Below are 21493 nucleotides of genomic sequence, written 5' to 3'. Positions count from 1 at the left end.
TGCTTGCTATCAAATTGATCTGTTTTAGAAACATGGTACAGTACCCGCGCAATCGCAGACCGAGGTAATTGGCTCATTTTATGTTCAAGAAAAAAACTTTTTTGCAGGAATTGGTTGCTTGGCAAAATCATATAACTTTTTGGTAATGGTTGCAAAAATTGTTCTGATTATTTTTCCCAGATTCTTGGGCAAAGGCCTACCACTGGATTAATAAAACTTATTTTTTTTAGGTCGACCAAATTGATTAGCTGAATTCTCCCGAATCACTTTAAAGGCCGTTTTTTGACAAAATTTTCTGTGACTTATGCAAATTTTTCAGAAAACAGGCCGGAAAGACGTTTCTAGGCATTTTTGGAAAATTTTGTCAATAAAATCGCGTTTTTTCGGCGCGCGCTCCCCCCTCACAATTGTTAAGTTTTGGGGTCAGTCAGCCAAAAATGGATATCTCAAATAACCACAAAAGGGGGACACTCCCATTGGGTCGGCAGGGGGTCGAATTCGCTGGAATATCAACTTTAGTGGAAAAATATCAGAACATTTTTTCTTGGTTTTGATAAAAATAATTTTTAAGATCAAGTTGTCGTCCTTCTCCTCAAATATATCACCTTAGAGGATGCAACCCAGCGTTTAGCTTAGGTTAAATACATCACACCGGGCTTATATTGCCTGTTTTTGAGGGCTAAAAATTCAAACTCCGGCTGAATACAAACTGACAATTTTTTTTGTTTTTTTTTGGGGGGGGGGGGGGGTGTTAACTTTGTTTCTTGTTTGAAATTTCTTCAGAATCAAAAAATAGCTCTGCAGGGTTTTTTGATAAGATTTCACAAACGAATGAATACGAGTTTGGTTTGCAAAATGCATGGCAAACTACTTGAAATAGATGGCTGGTTGACGTATCATAGTTGACAAATCTAGTATCATAGTTGAGTTAGTTGCAAAATAAAATCGTTTTGAATCCAAAATTTGCTTAACGGTCGGACAATCAACCTGCACAGCAACCGCCACTCGCTTATCTAAATTTACCCTTAGTACCCTTGATTGGAATTTTAATTTTAAACTTGGTTATAGGAACAATGGGACTACTGGGTGGAAATGACTGGCCTCAATGATGATGACGGGTAGGTAATCATTTTTTTTTAAATTTTCGTCCGCAATTATACCCGCACTGTTAAAAAAGTTCCTTGATTAATTGAAATAGATTTTAAATTGATACAATCCAAATTGATTTACAATGTAGATTTACAAACTGAAACAAATATTGAATCGATTCAATTTAAATTGATTTTTTTCTGAAAATTATGGGTTTTTTTCCGCTTTCCCTCCTTCGCTTGAAATTTACGTTGACAGAATGCATCGAAATTTTGCCATCTTCAATTGATTTCAAAGACAATTTCAATCGATTTAGATGGACTTTCCAACTCACTCAAATCTATCCAAAAATCCAAAACTTACTTAAATCCATCCAAAAGTTACTAATATCCATTTAAATCCATTTTCGAAGACCAATCAATTTAAGTCGTTTTTTTTTGCTAAAGTTGTGAAAAAAGGTTATTTAAAAACTAATAATCAAAAAGTTTAGCCTTTTTATAGTTTCTAAACCCCTCGTAAAACAACAAAAAAGTGCTGTTCGAATCTTGTTCACATGGCATGTTATAAATGTTGTAAAAACTTGTTCATCTGGTCACGCTGACACCTTTTACCGCAATTCATAACATGGAAAATTGTTTTAAATTGACTTTTGTGTATTTATTTTCAGGAAAATATCAAAAAAAAAAACAAAAAAATCAGAACAAAAGTCAATAAAAATCAGAGAAACTCAACAATGTGAACCGAATTTTTGGCAACATTTTATATACCAAATCAAAAAAATGCTCAGTATAAATCCGATTTTGAGCTCAAAAACACGAATTGAAATCATAGAAAATCATCAATAAGAACCAGATTCTGGGCAAAATTTTATGTAACAAATCAGCCGACGGTTCACTAAAAAAAACAGATTTTGAGCTCAAAAATATGCAAAGAAATTATAGAAATTCATCAGTTTGAATCAGTTATTGGGCAAAATCTACGTGAAAAGTTCACGGGAGTTTTTCCTCACCGACTATCTTTTATGTGTGAAAACTTTGATCAGATATCCGGATTGTTAACAAAACTGGCATATCAAAATATGAAACCAAGAAAAACACATTTAGTTTTGTTATTCAACTTTTAAAATGTTTACACCGTAAAACCGCTCTTTTTCACTTTCCCTCCATATTTAAATATATTTTTAACATTGAAAATTTGGAAAAATTTAACATGGCAAATATTTTTTGACATTGAAAATTTGGAGAGAAAGGATCATGGTGAACTAGCTTACTTATTTGAATAAATTTTTTCTTCTTATTTTTCTTCATAGCATCAGACATTTAGGCATGAAATCACATAAAACAACTATAAAAATAAACAATTGGAAATATGGATTGTGAAGTGGATAAGAGCAAAAGAACTTTTTGATCATGTGAGATGGGGAGACGAGTAAAAAATTGAATGAAAAAATAGGCCGTTTTTTTTCAGTTTTTGACCGCAAAAGTGTTCAGTAAACTCAAAGAAAACCATCAGGTTGAACAGATTTTGAGATAAATTTAAATAACAAAATAAAAAAATGGTCGATTTCAATCAAATTTTGAGCTCAAAATAATGCGATAAGTTACATAAAATTGTCAATGTAAATCACATATCGCCAAAAAAGTAGGTGATAGAATCAAGCTTATGAAATGATCAATATCAAAAAGATTTTGAGCGCAAAACATGCATTGAAAAAACAGACGTTTTCTTTAACAAAGTTTGGGACTAATAACTTTCTTTTTTCTTTTTGTAATTATTTTCGCTCCTTGACTTCAACATCGGCAGTGACCTAAGTCGCAATGAAATTTTCAATGTATGGTCAGCTGAAAGTTGAAAAAGAGCAAGGATCGCAACGAAACCTTAGAAAAATCATAGTTTTTAAAAATTGAATTTCAAAGTGAACAAAACATGGTATTAACCCTCAAAAAAATTCAATTTGTGAAAAAAGTCGAAAAACTGAACCATTGAATTTTCATTTTCGTAGATAGATATTTTTTCATAGTTTATTTCGCCATTTCTACGTTCGTATTTGGAGAGTGGATTTTACCTAACTTTCAGCAGATGAATATATAATCAACTCAACAAGTGCATATATAAATTTGAGTGCACAATGAAATGTATGTAAGCACATCTGTCCGACCAAGGCTGTTATTGGAAAAAAAAAAATTTAAATCAAATCTTTTTCCACAAATTTTTCCAAAATCATGGAAGTTTTTGCTGATTTTAAGCTCCAAATACTTTTTAGAAAAACTGCGATGAGAAAAAAATTGAGAGACTGATAATCAGTTTGCTCAAAAAACGGAGTAATTTTTTGAGCTACCTTTTTTATCCGAACTACGACTTGAGGGCTTTTCTATGATTCTGAAAAAAAAACATCTTCGAAAATAGAAACTGATTATGTTTTTTGCTCCAATTCCATGTTCGTAATTGTTGAGCGCAATTTACGAAATTTAAGCAGATGAATTTGAGCTCACCTCAAAAAGTGCATGCACTTCTGTTCTTTTTAAAAAATTTTGAGACTTTTTCCTGAAAAGCAAAACAGGCAAGACAACCACCAATACCTATATAAGAGTCTTCATCGCGGTCATTACTCTCAATCACATCAAATTGAAAAACACTACGCAAGAGAAAACAATATGCGAGTAAATGCGAAGCTCATGGGAGTAACGAACAAAAAACCGCAATCTGAAAATCTAAATAAGAAAACAACCTCTTGGGGTGAGCAAGCAACAGAATGACGAACCTTAGCAAGCCTGGCCAAAACACACCTAAAGGCGTCAATAGGAAAACACATCATATTAAAGACCACAACACAAGACATGCTGTACGGGAGCAAAAGCACAGGGTGCCGAAACCCTCTGCAAAATACCATGTGCTGCGCAACAAACGAGCTTTCTTCGTATTAGAAACTAAGCTGTCGCACCAGACACACCTCTTAGATAGTCAGCTAAGCGAGAAGGACGACTTCAACTGCCTAAAACACATGCGAAAAAACACAGTGGCCTAAAATACAATACAAAAAAGTCATTTCAAACTCAGCAAAAAAAAACACAACACACACCCCACCGTACACAAGCAGATGCGCAGATGTCAAACCCAACAACTAGACAAAGCTCCAATAACGCAACGAACAGTTAACTTTAATCTCAAAGACCAAACTAAACAAAGAAGCCCCTCGGTCTGAACAAGAAAAGTTAAAAGGAGCCCAAGCAAGGCTCGCTCGTATTAGTGAAAAACTGTGAGCCTTCTGACTATTCTAAATATTTTCGAGATATCATACTTTCCAAATCGAAATATTTACCGAATCGAGATACCATACTTTTACAGAGTTTCATAACGCTCCGCCAGCATCTAAATGCTGATCCAGACCCAATACGCACAGTCGCGCCGTGAGTTTTATTCCGGAATGTCTCGACATAATAAAGTAGCATAAAGTTTAGAAAATTGTAAGAACCTGAACGTAGGTCCTTAAAAGTTGAAAAGACGGACATGAAAATACGGACATGAAGTCCGAACAGTCTGTTTATAAAGTCACGAAGGTCCGGAAAAAGAACCAGATTTTGGTGACTTTGTGTTCACAAGTTTCCAGGCTTTTTGCTACTGTATTTTGATACATTCCGGGCTAAAACAATTGACGAGATTATGCAATTTGGTTCTGAATCTGACGCGACGTGACTGTCAAACTCTTGGCGCGACGACTTTTTATATGACAAATCAAACAAGTATCAAAATCTTTCATCTTCAAAAATAATAGTTCGATTTTGAATTTCTCGTCCCATATTTATTATAAGTTATTAGTAAAACACTTCTTGTGTATATGCGTACAAAATCACATTAAACATTTGGATCGATTATGGTATTTCGAAAACTTCACAATTTTGAGAAACATAAATCTTCAAATTGTAACACTCGAAACTTGTTTGACATAGTAAAAAATTTCTATAAAACAACTTATACAAAAATTTTTTCTCCCCTCAATCCCATCTAATCTTTTGAACCACCTCAGATAAGCATCGGTTTTACAGGGTAACGAGTATTTTTATAACTAATCATGAAGACCAATGTGTTTAAATGGCTCCATTAGTCAATATGCCATTTTTAATAACGGAGGAAGAACTCAAAATGAAGAAGTAAAAAATAACAGAAGGGGGAGAGAAACAGTCAATTTAAAATGTGGTCTTTTTGTTATCAGGGCAATGCGGGCACGTTTTCTGGACAAGTCTCAAAAACTTTTGAATGGTTCGGACCAGGAAGTTGCCGAGTGCATGAAATGCAGCCAGCCACCTTCGGACATTATATTCATATTCGATGACAGCGGAAGTATCGGATCGGAGTAAGTTAATTTCTCGAGTTAATTTTTATGCCATGCATGTAATGCGAACGAAACAGTCTTAGTCGTTTTGTTCCGACTTCCGAAGAAAACGACAAAGTATTTGTGCTCGGGATTGTTTTTATTCTCCAGCCAAACTTCAACTTTTTACTAGCCTTTTTTGACGGTTTTTTTCATATCATTCGAAAAGTATTGTTGTCCTGAGCTCAAATTTTAAAAAATATTTCACCTGTGACCATTTTTTGTAAAGTTATGAGGAGGGGGGGTTAGATATTGCCAATTCGGCTAATTTGAGACAATGAACGCACGTATCTATCACGCTATAAACGTACGAGCGTAGATTCAATCCCTCTTAGAAATTTTTTAAAATTGGACTGAGGCATGCTAAATGAAACAATAAGCAAAACCTTTTTTCAAATTTATCTATTTTTTGAAAAGTTCATCAAATTTTTTTTAAATAGTTTGTTCTACATTAATTGTTTCCAAACGGGAGAACACCATTACGCCGCTAAGCACGTCTCAGGTGTCTCCTTTTTTTGTTTTCTCAAATAATCTTATCTACCCATAACAAAAGCAGATTCTACATATTTATCAAACAAAAATCTCAGAAACTGCCCATAATATTGTATTTTCAAGTATTAAAAAAAAACGAGTAAAAAAATTCAATTGAATCGAAGAAGCCCCTTTCAAAAAACTGACCCAGGTCAGAAAATAATTTAAATCAACTTGAAACGTTTTCTAATTCAAGATCTGATTGACCCCCCTCAGTTTAATTCTATTTATAGCTCACATTTTATTTGATATTCTTTTGTAGATATCAGTTTTAACTCTTGTTCAGTTATTACATATCTCAATGGATCAACTTGACAGTCTTTTCAAATAATTTTCCAATGAAAAATTTGTATGCAAAACAATCTCATAAGACATACGTTTTTTTAAGTTTATTTTCATGCCCTTATTCAGTGATTGAATCCAACCTGAGCTGATAAAAAGAGTTTTTATTAGCCTGCTGATTTTACTTTCCAGTTCGATCAGTTTGGTTTTGTCGTTACGGTCAAATTGTTCACAAACCAATCGTCTATCAAATATATCATAACAAAGAGTAAAGGTTTACATTAAGAGCTAACAGAGGATCAGTAGGCAAGAACTGATCGAGAGGCACGGAATGCTACGGCCATTACAGCATGATAGGAGACGGAAAACCGACAACCGGAGGATGAGCATCGAATAATTAAAGGATCGATCCGAGGAGACGCGGATAAACGGTTGAAATCAAAATTGTTTTTGTCCTTGGGAAAACATCGACGAAGATATTTCGATCAGAAACATCCCTAACGCAAAATTTTGGACATGACTTTGATCGAATTGTGGAAAACGTCGACTGATACGTTTCAGAAAGAACCGAACATCACAAATAAAAAAATATTTTCTTCGGCCAAAAGCAACGTGATAATGGGGGCCTTGGAACAGTTCTTTGGCGCGTTGAGTGACCTTAATCGTGGTTCTGATTTCGAGGATCGAGAAGTATCGATTGTTTGTGACATTTTTATCTTCAATAAGAAAAAATGAAAGAGTCAAAAAACAATTATGTATGGAAGCAATGAGCCCAAAGGCACTTACTCTCGCAGTTGTGAGGGAGGGGGTGAACTCATGTACAAAAGGTCAGTAGAGAAACACCAAGATTTGGGAAAAACAAATTTAAGGGTAATCGCTCAAATAATACAGGGCCAAGTAACGCGGGTCAAAGTGAAGTTATGTGAAACTTGAACCAATCAATGCGGTTAATAATCAAGTGTTAGACAAATGCCACAATTGCGGGAAACCGTTGAAACCCAACCATAGGGATCATTGCAAATCAAAGAAAATTGTCTGCCAGAATTATAGTTGTCGAGGACATTTTGCAAGGTTTTGCAAGAACTTGTCTGTTAATCAAATTGATGATGCAGACGGCTTAAAACAAATTGAGACAAAAGTTATTACAAAGTTGGAAGAGCAGGATGACGAAGAATTTGTGGTTTTCGTTATCAAGACGATTTTGAACAAGAGCGCAAAACAAACAGAAAAACGCAAAGGATCGAATGTAAAGGATCGTTAAAAATTGCGAGGTTAGAACACATTTTCGTGAGCCACTTCAACCAATTCGGGTTGAAGGGAAAAGACTGCAAATACACGTAATGCCACATGTGAAAAAATCATCCAGGGGTTACTTCGAGATGGGCATTTTGTGAGACTAGGCAAGTGCCCCAAAGATTGTTTTTTATCTTACCTACGGTTTTGAAGGCAAAAAAGACAATCGGTCAAGTTGGCTCTGAATTCCAAGTTAATTTAAAATCAAATTTCTCGTAATCGGTACCAGATGCCTAACATGAACGAGCTTGTGGATCATGTAGCATAACCCATCAGTGGTAATACTACAGACCCGATATGGTTTTCTCACATAGATCTAAAGTACGTGTATTCGCAAATGCCATTGAGTGAAAAAAACTAGTCGGCAATGCAATTTCAGCATCGTTGGGGCATAGATTCAAAACCGGATTCTACGGCCTAAATGATATGCCTAATGAATTCCACAGGGTGATGGTGGGTCGTTTGCCAGGGTTCATGCTATTTGGATGACATCCTGATAGCAACAAGGGGGTTGGCGGAACGCCACGGGAGGGAGGTGAGGTATCTGCTCCAAATTTCGAATGAAAATAACGCGGCAGTAAAACGGAGTAAATACACATTGTTTGCGAAAGAAATCGAATGGTTGGGGTCTTAAAATGTCAAATACCAGTACGGTACCGGTTGAAATAAAAGCGGAATTGATACTAAAATTGAAACGACCTGAAAAACATATCGGACACAAGGTCGTTGATTGGTTCAATGAATCAATTTATATAGTTTATCCCGAACATGGTGGCTACAACGGAGCCGTTTTGTGCTCTCATAAAAAACATACCAGATTTGAATGGAATAAAAACATGAATTTGCATTTGATGCAATGAAACAAAAAGGGGGGAGCGAACAGAAACGCGGGTTAAATGTGACACATCAAGGAAAAGACTAGGGGCTGCCCTGGAACAATTCCATCCTGACAGGTGGAAGCACATTTCCATCTCATCCACGTTTTTAAATGAAGCACAGCTTCAAATATAGTATCATTCAGCTGGAATTGTTAGCGGTTGTGCGGGCAGTGATTCACTACCAGAGCTATTTGTTAGGGTCACCCTTCAAAATAATCACTGATCATAAAGCGCTATTATCTTGTCTGTCGGAAGAGAACAACTTGAAAACAACTGAAACGAGATTCGTCCTTTAGGTTGAGATTACTTCCGTTCAATTAAGAAATATTGCATATCCTATCTCGGGTAAAAACATGGGATTGGTGGATTAAATCTCCCACCATCCAATAGTGCAAGCCGCAATTGGTTCAGAACGAGATAACACTTCGGTCTTTGCATAATTTAATGCAATTAATCGGCTAATTGCACCGGCGGTAAAAGAATGCGGCATAGCTAGTTTACTGGCAAATGACGTCATGAACAAAACCGAATCTGAACGGATATTACTTACGTAATCAGAAAGAATGCGCTGCAAAAAAACCCACTGACGCCTCCAAAATGTCACTTGACAGGAGTTTGTTTTAATAATCATTACAGAACAGAGAACTGCAACAATTGCCAATTGATTAATCCGTTGGAGATAGCAGATAATTCAAAATTCGCAAAAGTTGATAACCCGATGTCGGACAACAGGAAGATTCCTTCAATAACTAGTCACGAAATCTTTGGGACAGCCCAAGGCTGACTTTATTGTTATTCCAGCGGAAAAGTTTCCCTTAATCTTGTTCGATTGGCCGGAGTTCTTTGATTCTGAGTTCGTTTTCATTCTGACTGAAGTGGATGAAGTTTTAAAATGCTTTATCGATGCTCTTGAGGAGAAAAATTATACCGCGATCCGAAATCTTGGCACTTAGTTCGGCCGTTATGCCACGAAGTTTCATGCTCCTTACACGATATTATTCATGGAGGACAAAATATGGATCCCAGCGCAGTTGAGAGCTCCCGTTATGGCTCGGTTACATCGATGCCACGCAGGCCTCTTCACGATGCGAGACATCGCAAAAAGTTACTGTGAGGAATGCATTAATTCTTGTAAGAATAGAAAATCTGTACTTCCTGGTATCGAGGTTGCGTCTATGGGCTTAATGGAAGTGCCGAATCCAGAGTTTCAAGTAGATTTCTTGAGGCCCTTGCAATCCGCCTGGGTGCAAACAAATAAATACTGATTTGCGTTGATCGGTTCTCGGAATTTCATACGGTTCAAATAACAACGCGTACTACTGCGGGAGTTATAAAGGAGTTCTTGGAAAACTTTATAACTCTTCACGCTATAGAGCGGGTAATCCAAACTGATCAAGGATCGAAATTTGTGGCTCAATCGATTCGTGAATTCTGCAGGCACCAAAATTTACATTTGTTTTTTTTTGCCGTTAGGAATGCACCGGGCAACCGGCCTGTTCGAACGGTGTGTACGTAATTTTCGTGATCGGCTGATGGCTTATTCTTTTCAGAAACCAAAGCCGGGACTAAAAGTCGCATTAAAGGAATATTATACAATAGTTGAAGTATAATACATCAATCTTTGGGATGTACACCGTTTGAAGCACATGTTGTTCGCAAACCAAATAAGATTTCTAATTTGATCACCCGTTCGGCTTCGTCTGAAATCCTGAATTGGAACAATGTGTTGTTTTTTCTAGATCGCAACTAGAAAAACTTGACGACGTATCTAACGTGAGAACATTTGACCGCATTGGTTTCGGGAATGACGGTTCCGAAGCTGTCGGAAGAAACATCGAGTGCTCCCGTGCCTTAATCTTGGAAAAATGTTACAAAATGTTTCGAAAAATCAAAGATCGGTTGAAATCGGATCCGTATTATAAACCGCTAAATGAACGCGTAATTCGCAAAATTACTCATACAGCCAACTTGTTTTCCGTGAGACTTTTTCATAAGTCTGGCAGCTCAATAAGTTTAGGTGGCCAAAATGAGGGAGCAAGTGGGTCGAAGACAAGGTCAACTAAAAGAATATAGGTGCAGAAGAGCGCCAGACAGAATGGGGATGCGCAGAGGACAGCCTCGTTATCAGCTTCCAAAGAAAATACGGGGAGAATACTAACGATAAAATTGAGAATGCCAGCGGCACCGCAGATAAAACGAAAGCGATAGACAGCTAGTCGGAGGGACTTGTGTTTACTGAGAGCCCGGTCATGAGTTCAGGCGTTCAAGTAAAACCAAAGCCATTGGTATCGGAGCAGGCGGCGGAGAATGGCCGTTTTGAGGAAACGAAGAACGAATCTCAGACGTTGCCGCCGAACAATCAATCGACTAAAGGGGGATCGCCCCATATTCAAGTTCAGAGGGTGCGCACTTAGGATGGAAACAGGGGTTATTCCATCTAGCCCGATAGAGATGTCTTCTGCCGAGGAGGTCGACGACGATACGGAAGAAAATGATAACAACACTTCGAAGGAAATGGAGACCCAGGAGACCCAGCCTACTGAAGTTGAATTGTCGTCGCCTAGCTAGGACCTTTTCAATGGACCTTAAGGAAGAAGGAGAGGGCACGTCAACGCAAAAAAATGGGATCATTTCAGGATACTGATATCAAGCAAAATACGACGGTTACCGGTCATAATACACGGCCACTGAGGAAACGAAGGCCAGCGAAGTTTTTTTTGGGACAGATTTTTTACAAGCGCGATTGCTGGCGAATCGACTTCTGAGAATGTTGTGGGCAGGACACAAAATACATCGGACTAAGGACTGGGAAAGAAACCAAAGGCTTCATCAAGTGCCATGCCGAGGACCGTGAACAGGTACAGAGGAGGAAATAACACTAACGTTGCGAACAGTGTAGGGGACAAAGTGGAAAACCCGTTTCCCAGACGTCTCCAAAGAATATTCCAAGTTCGCAGCGACGAAGTGCGTAGGACACGTATTTCGACCAGGAGATGTGTCGTTTTTACTGGGGGCAAGTCTATATCCAAGACGACGTGACTGGTCTCGATCAGAACGTGTCGAGAAATTTTGTTGACGCGTGGAACAAATTGCGCCGGATTGCTAAACATACATCGGGAGTTCTATCAGTCACAGATTTGACAGAAATTGTTATAGACGGCTTCCGCCTGCAGTCATTATACCAGGAACTGGAAGCTCGTATCCGCAACAGTCGAGATTTCTTAACTTGGGCAAACTCGTCGACATCAAGCCGATATATATAGAACACGTATTGCGATAATTCAGGCGGGTAGAGACTTATTACTGTGTATTGGAAAAGATGACAGCAACCCAACAATGCCGACGGCTCGACGTGTTAGGATTAGCACACCGATCAAATCGACGATCAACGAGCAAGGGGAGATGCCTCATTTGGAGACCCCGAAAGCAGCGGTGGATCCCGAAGTGACACCACCAAGGGATCAGGGGGCCCAACAGGAAGAGTACACACTATGCATACCAGTGGTGGAGGAGGCGGGCGATACAAAGGCTAGAGAGCCGGTGATAATGGTTCCCGGCATGGTTGATGTCATTAACGTGAGTAGTGGCGATTCAAGCGGTTTCTTTGCGATGGACTACCTAGACATTGCCGATGAGTTTTCCGCAATTAGCATGACCGAAAACTTGTAATTTAGCGAAGAAGCGAAAAGGGTTGAACTGTTATAACCAACTGTTATACAGTCAAACTGTTAAACTGAGTTAGTTTAGAGCCATTTTGTGTTGTTAGGTGTACTATATTAGATATTTTTGTTGACAATGAATTGTTTCGAAGGAGGAATGTGGTGTAGAGGTCAATGTATGTACGTACTATCTGAATATATTATTGTATATTTATATTATGTAACGTCTTATGACCGCCAAGGTCAACGTTATAGTGAACGTGAAATGATCTTGCAGCCAGTGGCTGGCGTAACCGTATTCAAATCAAGTTGATCCTCTTACTTTTTGCCTTGTTATTTATGTTTATGAAGTACTTCTCAGGCATACTTTCACACAATACAAGATTCTTGCAAGATTGATTAGTTTTGACTGGGGTATCCTAAAAGATCTCGCAAGATAACTCATTCGGAACTAGCTCATACAGAACAAGTTCTTTCAGTAGTGAAAAAAGTCCCTTAGTATATTTTAGAAAGAATACAGTTTTCTGCCAGACTCTTGCAAGAATCTTACAATATCTTACAATATTATGGTCATTTTCGTCGACTAGGGCAGACCTTATGTGCCATTTTGCAGATTTGGTCCTCGCTTTATGGAGTACTTTATTCATGATGGCATTCTTGTTCACTGCTTGGAGCTTCTAATAGCAATGTTCTTGGTTCAAATTGCATGCAGTTTAAAATTTTCTTCAAAATTGACTGCTATCTTTATAATACTCATGTTTATATTATATAAGTTAAACTCATGTTTTCAGTTTTTAGTGGCATTTTACAGAAGATAAAAATGACCGAATCCACAAAAGCAAATGATACCTGTGTTGAGAACTTCAATTTTTTCATTTTTCGACTTTGCCGGTCGCGTCGATGTTAATTCCGCGACCGAAATTACAAATTCTGATCAGCGTTTTATTTCGCGGACAAGTCGCGATGAGTTAGTTGCCGCATGGTCAGAAAATTAGTCGCCTTGGGAGTTTGGTTGAGTCGAATTCCGGTCATTTGCGTCAAACCTTTGCACGTTATGCGTTTTGATCCCACGGTAGATCCATCCTTTTTCTTAGTTTGTCTACATCGCTGCTATCAACAAAGAAATTTTTTTTTCAATAAATTTAGGTAGTAAATGTTCGTCTTGCGCTTTAAGTAATTTTGTCTTCCAATCTAAACAGAGTAGATCAGCTTTCGGTATTGAGATGGCATTTTTGGTCGAGATGATGAAAACATACCTATATTTGCTTGAGACGGTCGAAACATAAAGTGATCATTTCGACTGGTGAGTCATTCAACAATTGCCACTTCCTCTACCCCTCAAATATTTGTTTTAAAGATTTGTCCTGCTAGTAGGAAAAGGTACCTCTTTTTCTGATTTCTCTGTCAATCTGTTCATCCTGTGTCGCCTCATTCGGTATACTCCTTGTCTCCCAAAATTTTGTTTCTCTCCTCACTTTCATAATTAACTCATTGCAATTCCTAAGTCCTCCTGTAATGACTTTGAATGTTCTTCTCACTGACCTGGAGTTTCCTGTTCTTCTTCAACTTTCTTCGTTTCTATCACTTCGTTATTCATGTACTGGCTTCTAATTTTTCTTCCTTTGGCCATCATTTTTCAACCATCAGACGCAACTACCCACTGCAGCCATGTTAGTTTTTAATGAAGCAAGTTCAACCCATTTTAATCTGTGAAGAAAAAAAAACAATTTTCTTAGTGAGGTAATTACCGAGGTCATAAGAAAAAAAACAGTCTATTATCAAATTTATCAATTACCGGTGTTGCAAGAAGACATACTCTTCTTGCAACATCGTCGAGGACTGCGATTAACTTAGAGACTTTCAAAGTCGAGCCGAAACTCTTCCGTGACCCAAAGTTTATAAAGTAGGCGAGGTCTCACAGTTGCAGATATAGTCCGAAAATGTTCTTCTTCGATCTCGACAGTTTGAAGCTCGCTCGACAAGTACCGGCAACATTTAACAAATTAGAAGCCAAAATGCTGGGTTTCAGTAGTATATAACTTAATCATCCTGTCCCTACTTACTTCCCTCATTTTGACATAATCACCCTGTCCCTTGTTATTTGCCTCATTTTGACATTTTGGAAAAACTTTGTTCTCGGCGCGCGGAAAATGGGATCATGTTCAAACATGGTCTTATTCGTTTAGCCGAGTGTTAAATTCTGCCTCAAAACGAAGGTTTCTGATTGGCTAAAAATTCAATGCAGCTCGCTTAAAGTATGACTACGTAAGCATGCAGCAAAAAACATGTTGCTGATTGGTTAAAATTTGATGCATCTAGATACGACATAGCGCGTCATTATGCAAATGTAGAGTAAAAACTAACCTGTTTGGCTTTGTCTGGGTTTTCTTCAATTTCATTTAAGTTGAAGTGATTGAATAAAACAGTTGGTTCATAGAAATGAATGAAACTCACTCTATTTTATTGAGAATAAATATCTACCATGAATGAGTTGATTTTATTACCAGATCATAAAAACTTCCCCGGTGTTTTTGCAAATACCATTTAACTTATCCCACTCTGGTATCGAAAACCAGTCTGGCTTTCTTCCCAAAAGTAATAAACACAAACTCTCCTTGAGGAAGCAAACCCCACACAATAATCAGATACAGACAGGGACGATTACTTCGAACAAGCTAAGCACACGTAACTGCTGGAAAAGAAGCAAAGTTTCACTTCGTCTGAAGCTAAGTACCAAATTACTTTCAAGCGGCGTTCTATCCTCCCCGCAGTTTGTAAACCTATTGCAATAAAATTTAATTTCTCTTTTTATACTCAAGAAATCTCTACTTAAATCTGGTGTTAAGGAACTGATTATTTTTGAGTAAAAAAGAAGAGAAATGCTATGAGTGGTATCGATAGTTTTGATTGATTTCAAATAGACAGTTCACCATGGGGACCTTTTCTGTTGTCCTGTGACATATAAAACCAGTAGCCTAGCAATTTTTTAATTGCAGTCAAAAAACGAGATAAAAAACTTATAATTGCCAAGTACAAAAAACAGAAAAATTTGAAAAAATCAAAAAAAACTAAAACTGAAAATTTTCTTTGTTTCTAGCTTGAAATTGTTCAATTTTGCATGCAATCGACCAGGAAAGAGTGTACACACGCTGGATTATGTTCAGATAGCGAATCAGAACGATTTTCAGAAAATGTTCTGTTTCCCTATTGTAGACCAACAAGGTGGTATAGCAAATTTTTGCTAGAAGCTAATATTGAGACGAAAAAACTTCGTTGAAATTTAATGTAAAAAATTGAAAAAATTTGAAAAAATCGAAAAAAAAAATAAAAGTTAAAAAAATATATATTTTTTATTATTATATAATGTTTAATTATGGTTCCCACCAATCAGGAGAGATTAACGACGCATTTAAACACTTTCTGAACTTCACTAGAGGCGATATTCGAAAATGTGAAATTTTCACTTGGGTGTTTAGAACTTGAACCGAGATCAAATTCAAATGTTTTTTTGTATCCATCAACATCCCTGAACCATAATTCGTCCTTCGCACGAACATTGCTAAAAACGCATTATTTTTGCTTAAAAACAACTCCTTCACGGTGAATTTTCATTTTTTCGATTTTAGGAATTTTGAACTACATTAAAAATAGATTTTTTTTTCAACTTAACAAAAGCGAACCAATTGATTTGCGTAAAACCATAGGTTCAGAGCGTCAAGTTTCTTAGTTCGGAATAAAAGATTTTGCTGATTTCTATTTCAAAAATTGTTATTTTTGAAATTTTCATATTTTTTCTAAAAATAGGATTTTGACTAATTGAAGGTTCTGAAACCGATAATTTTTGATCTGATAAAAATAGACGCTTGGTAAGGTGGACCATTTTTGTTCTCCTAGAATAGGGCGAGCCATGGAGATCATAAATTGTTCAACTAGATTATTGGTAGAGTAAGAAATGACTTGTGAAACTTTTTGGGATGAAAAAGAAAAATTAAACAAAATTTCAAAAGTTAACATTAACCTAAAATTTTGTTTCCAATGGTTTGCTATGATTTTTTTTGTCGTACTGGGAAACAAAGGGTGTCTTGCAATTAGTCGATTATAACAAAACCTTATCTAATTCAAAATTAAAAGATTTTAATGGAACATTCTACCTGATACTCTATCTATCTCTTTCTTGATTTTCTTATCGAATCAGTTTGATTGAAAAAAATACACTGAAATTTAATTTACTCAATTGACACAGAAATAATAAAATATATACATAGAAATTAAACTGATTTGAAAAAAGTGAAAGCAACACATCAAGCCAAAACATGTTCCATAATTTTAATAAATCAAAACATTTTTTAATAATAGCAAACAGTTTTTAAAAGTTTTCTTAAATGGATTGAATACAACTTTACGCTTTTTGGGCGCACAGCAAGCGGCTATTCGTGTTTTTCATGGAAATTCGATTGTTGGAGTTTACAAAAACTCAGTCATTACTTTTTTTGGTTTCGATAACGTCAATTATTCTTTACCAAGTGTCTGTTCTCTATATTTTGCTGTATTATCAAACTGTGTAACATTAAAGATGTCAGGAAAACTTTTCAAAACAAACTTTGTTTTTGCTAAATCCTACCAAAATAATAAAATCCTTTTCATCTAAATAACGGAGCAAGCTATGTTTTTTGAAAATTGCAAGCGGATTCCGCAACAAGGACACTCGCTTTGTTCTTCATTTGTTCTTTCTTTCTCTTTGATTGTTCAGACAAACTTTTAACGTTGTTATAGACTTGTTTCTGGAATTCAGGAATTTTTAAACACAAAATGTGCACTTACTTAGTGCACAGTTTGACCTCGTTATGTTGTTTTTCTCTAATATTTATCAGCTTACAAAAAAAAAGCTGATACACAGTCTTTGAACTTTAAAAAGCCTCAACATCATTAAGAGTCAATGAACGTAGTTCAGATTCTTAAATAGTTCGTTATTTTTTTTGTTGTTTTTTTTTTTACAGAAAACACCTCTCAATTTGTTTGCGGTCAAATTTGATTTTCTTGGTTTGACTTTTTTAATTTTGAAATGAAAAAAAACTCTACTAATGATCAACAAAAATGTAAACGTCACAAGAAAATTGATCAATTTATTATTTTGAAAATCAAATTAAATTGAAATTATTTGCTTTTAAAATTATTCAAATTGTTCTTGGTCAACAAGTGAAACAAAAAAATCCACTATCAAAGAGAAATAAAGTAGTTACCAAAAACTATTTTGAGTACTCTTTTTTTTTTTAACTTTCTTTATTTTTTAAAACTTTTTTCCTGAAAGTCAAGGGAAAAAACAAACCTACTGATCCAGTTTTCTTGAACAATTAATTTTGCAAAAAAAGAGTCAATGTTAAACAGTTTTTGAATATTGCCTCTTCTGAATGAAATTAACTCGTTATTATCCGGACATTTTTACACAATTAATTGAAGTGAAGATTTTAATGTACGTCGTGCTGATTTTTTTGTTTTCGAGGAAAATATTTTGAAAAAGTTCAAAATTTGGTTTCGTGGTTCGACCTTTCATTTTGTTTGCATTCGTTTTGATCTTCTGAAAAAACCCAAAATACAATCTTGTGAAACAAATATGCACACAACGCGAAAAACATAACAGTTGTCGTTTTGAAACTGAATTTTAGTTTTATGTTTCCCAAATAAATGAAAAAATCCGGGAAATCTGTTGATCCAATTTTTTTTTTTGATTTTGGTTCAATATATTTGGGAGACGATGTACATAGTTCAGAATCCTGTATGCTTTACAGTCGCGATAAATTTTTTTTCGAGTTTTTTTCACAAAAAAACTTGAAATTTGTCCAGGTTCAAATTTATTTTTCGCGTTTAGACTTTTGATTTTCCTTTATGTTCAGTTCAATTCCTCAAATGAAACGAAGTCAAACTCTAATGTCAAATCGCGAAAAGATAACAATGAAGAAAAACGTGATCGACCTCTAGTATCAGAAGCGGAATTTAATTCCCCAGAAAAAAATGTTATCTTTCAATTCAGTTTTTTCACATTGGATTATTTATATCATGAATATACCGTCCGAAAATGTTGTAGAAATTCAAAGAGTTTTTATCCATCTTTTTTTCTTTAAAACATCACACAGTTTTTCTAAAAACAGTTCAGCATTTTTCTGTTTATTTGCGTTCACGAATGTTTTGAAACTGTCTGTTGGCTATGTTTCTTTCAGGTTATCTTGTGTTAATAAGAGGATTAGAAAACAAGTGTGTCAAAACTGCCTCAGCGTATAGCGTATGCATTGTATTTTTTAGCACAAAATCCGACCTGTAATATCAGTGAACAATTTTCAAACCTAACTTTTGAAATGGGAAAAAAGTGTCGAGAAATTTTGAACAAATTAAGCGACGTGCATGTTTACACTGATCCAAAGACAATGCTTTGAAGCTAAAATATTGTATTATATTTTATGAAGAGAGCTTCATTTATCAAATTCGAAAAGTTGTTCCAAACACATGAAAATAATTTGAAAAAAACACCCCCCCGCCCCTCCGAGAAAACTCCGGATAAATCTGGCCCCAAGCAATCACTCGTTTCATAGAAGAAAACTAAAGTTTAATTTTGAAACCAGAATGGTATGGTTACTGGACCATCGTCACGGCCACTGTTCTACAAATCCTAACTTTCTTGCAATTTCTCTATTTCGGAACAAATTCCTTTATAAATGAATTTGTTTATAGATGTTTAACAAAACCGTTTATATATGGTTATCAGCCGATGAACGTGTTAGGCTGCAGGCTCTTAGATAGGTTGTGAAATTTTTCTACATGGTTTCTTTTTCAGAAAAAAAACCTTAGAAATTGTTCACGCTCATTTCTATATTCAATATTCGAATTTTGATTTTTTTAAGATCAGTTTCTTTGTTACGAGCAAAGTATAATATAGAGCGGCTTAAGTTTAAAGTTCACAAAAAGTTCATAAGGACACATTTTCCGATGGAAGAAAACCTATCTATTCTATCTGGTTTTTTAAAAGCATATTTCCATGCATTGAATACAAATTCATTTGAAAGTTGGGCAAACTGCGCTCTTCAATTACAAAAAAGAAGAAGGCGCAAAAAAATGTGATTGATTTCTACTTTTTGAGACTAAACTTAACCCAATCTTGTTTACGGCTAATTTTAAATAACACAGAGGCGAAGTTGCACTTCGCAGACACAAGCAAAAATATGACCGATAACGCTACTGGGAAAAACTGAATAAGTCAAACTTTGAATCTTCAAAATTCTTAAGTGACGCACGCCAATTATTAGTCTACATAGTTGCTAAAGGTGAGCCATTTATGACGCATTAGCAGCACCAGTCATTTTGAAATCAAACAAAACTTACCAAGTAACATACCTCAAAATATAGAGCTTTTTTCAATGAAACTTTTGAAATTTTTTTTAATTTGAGATTTTTTTTTTGCAAAAATCTTTTCCTCACACGCAATATTCAGTACAAGATGATAAATTTTGCTCCTAGTAAGGATCAATTGTGGTAAATAAACTTCCTTTAACGAGTTTGGAACGAATTCTGAAACGGATAAGATCTTTGCTTACGCGTTAATAGCGCGAAATATATCGCGCGTTGATGGTCCCAAATTTGCCAAATTGACTATTGAACCCCCTGTAAATTTACGCAAAATAATCACAGGTCAACAATAGCTTTTGAATGACTTATAACGATTCCGTCAAAAATTGCTAGTTAGAGAGTCGAAAATTGACTGAAGAAAACAAATCATCCCGAGCACAGTTATTTCCTTACTTCCGCTACGAAAGTCGGAACAAAAATAGTCTGTGTTAAAATCCCTAGCAATTGCTGTATTTAAAAGCTGGTTTTTGATCAAAATAATCATTTTCAAAATAAACAAGTTTGCGGCAACAATATTTGCGCCGCAACATTACTTGGAAAAGTAAGTATTTCATACTATAACACAAGCAATGCTTGAGTAATTATTGTTTCAATTGAAAGGTTAAAGGTCTATTTTAATATGCTTATTCAATTGGTTTGCGCAGATCTGAGGGAAAATCTAACTTCATGGTTTAATGTTTTCAAGCATGAATGAGTTGTAAAAACAATTCAAGTTTTCAAGCTCCAAATTATTCACGGTGGTTTCTTTCCATCTCAACAGGATTGAAACCATTTTTAATGCTAGGTTGTTAGAAAAACTCAGTGCGTTGGAAGTCTATCAGTTAATTAGTACACCGAGAAAGTTTTTTTCACATGTACTTGTACTTGTAATTGGGAACAACCTTTTTTTCCGTAAAATAGTTTTTAAAAACAAGCAAAAAACCTGCAAGGATTTTACGTGCAGGTTGAATGTTGATTTTCTTGAAATTTAAAATAAAATTATCTATAATACATTGCAAGTTATCATTTATTATTCCGAGTTTTGAAACTTTGTTATTGTTTTTATCGGTTTTGTGTTTTTAACCTCATTTTTGTCGGCTCATTTTCGACTTTCTTAGAGAAACTCTACCAACTAATTTATTTTTGCATTTTTTTCTCTCCAAAACTTGGGTTTTTAGTTTGTTTTGATCAAATTTCAAAAACAAGTGTTTCGTTATTACATTATTTTTTGCTTTTAGATTTTTTTCCGACTCATCATATATCGGCTCAGTTGGCGTTTATTAATTAGTTTCAAGTAATAAGTGATTCTGCTTGTCTTCGGGAAGAGATATTTTGCAAATGATTAGGTTCAATTTACAATTAGTTTTTTTTTGCTTAATAAAACTTTCGGCTTAATGAGGGTCGACTGAACTTTTTTCCCACGTAAGTTGGCTTTTGGTAAAGGTTGTTCAATGTTGCTTAAGACGTTTTTGAACTTAAATGTAGAGAAAAGTATAAAATTTTGAAAAAAAGTCTGTGTGATTAAAATAGTGTTTTTGAATTGATGTTTTTTTTTGTTTGAATTAGTTGTTTGGTTATTCGTTTTTTTCTCATCTTATAATAGAATAGATTATTTTTTGCGAGAATTGTGCCGCACTGTTTGCCTCGGTTTTAAGTAAAAATCATTGTTTTATCCAAAATAATCATTGTAAACAAATCACTAAACAATCGTGGCATTTTCTTTTTTTCGTTTTACCCTCAAAGATTACATACCAATTAAAAGTTAATAATTTGCAACAGTCAAAGAAAGGTTTTTAAAAAATATCTGAAGAGTTGATTTTTTGTAGACATCTCAGGAAGCGGAGATTATCGAAGCCAACTTGAAAAAAAACATCACATTTAGGTTTCAAATTATGAAATGAAATTAATTTTAATTGTAAATTTTAGAATTTACAAGTAAGAAATAGAGCATTAATTTTCTTTTATGATTCAAAAACAACTTTTTTCCAGTTTTTTGTATCCAATTATTTATTTACCAA

The 21493-nt window shown here is 35.3% G+C and overlaps 1 protein-coding gene across 1 annotated transcript in view; it reads left to right on the top strand.

Annotated features, from left to right (window-relative positions):
- The window catches only part of LOC134844773 (uncharacterized), a 73660-nt gene that overhangs the window by 17419 nt on the left and 34748 nt on the right, over positions 1-21493 (top strand). Inside the window, exons 5-7 of the mRNA XM_063861588.1 lie at positions 29-64; positions 1069-1118; positions 5300-5440. Coding sequence (XP_063717658.1) covers positions 29-64; positions 1069-1118; positions 5300-5440 — 227 coding nt within the window. The remainder of the gene's footprint in view (positions 1-28; positions 65-1068; positions 1119-5299; positions 5441-21493) is intronic.

This window comes from Symsagittifera roscoffensis, chromosome 4 (assembly GCF_963678635.1).
Source record: "Symsagittifera roscoffensis chromosome 4, txSymRosc1.1, whole genome shotgun sequence".
NCBI lineage: Eukaryota > Metazoa > Xenacoelomorpha > Acoela > Convolutidae > Symsagittifera > Symsagittifera roscoffensis.
This window is presented reverse-complemented; position numbering and strand designations above follow the sequence as displayed.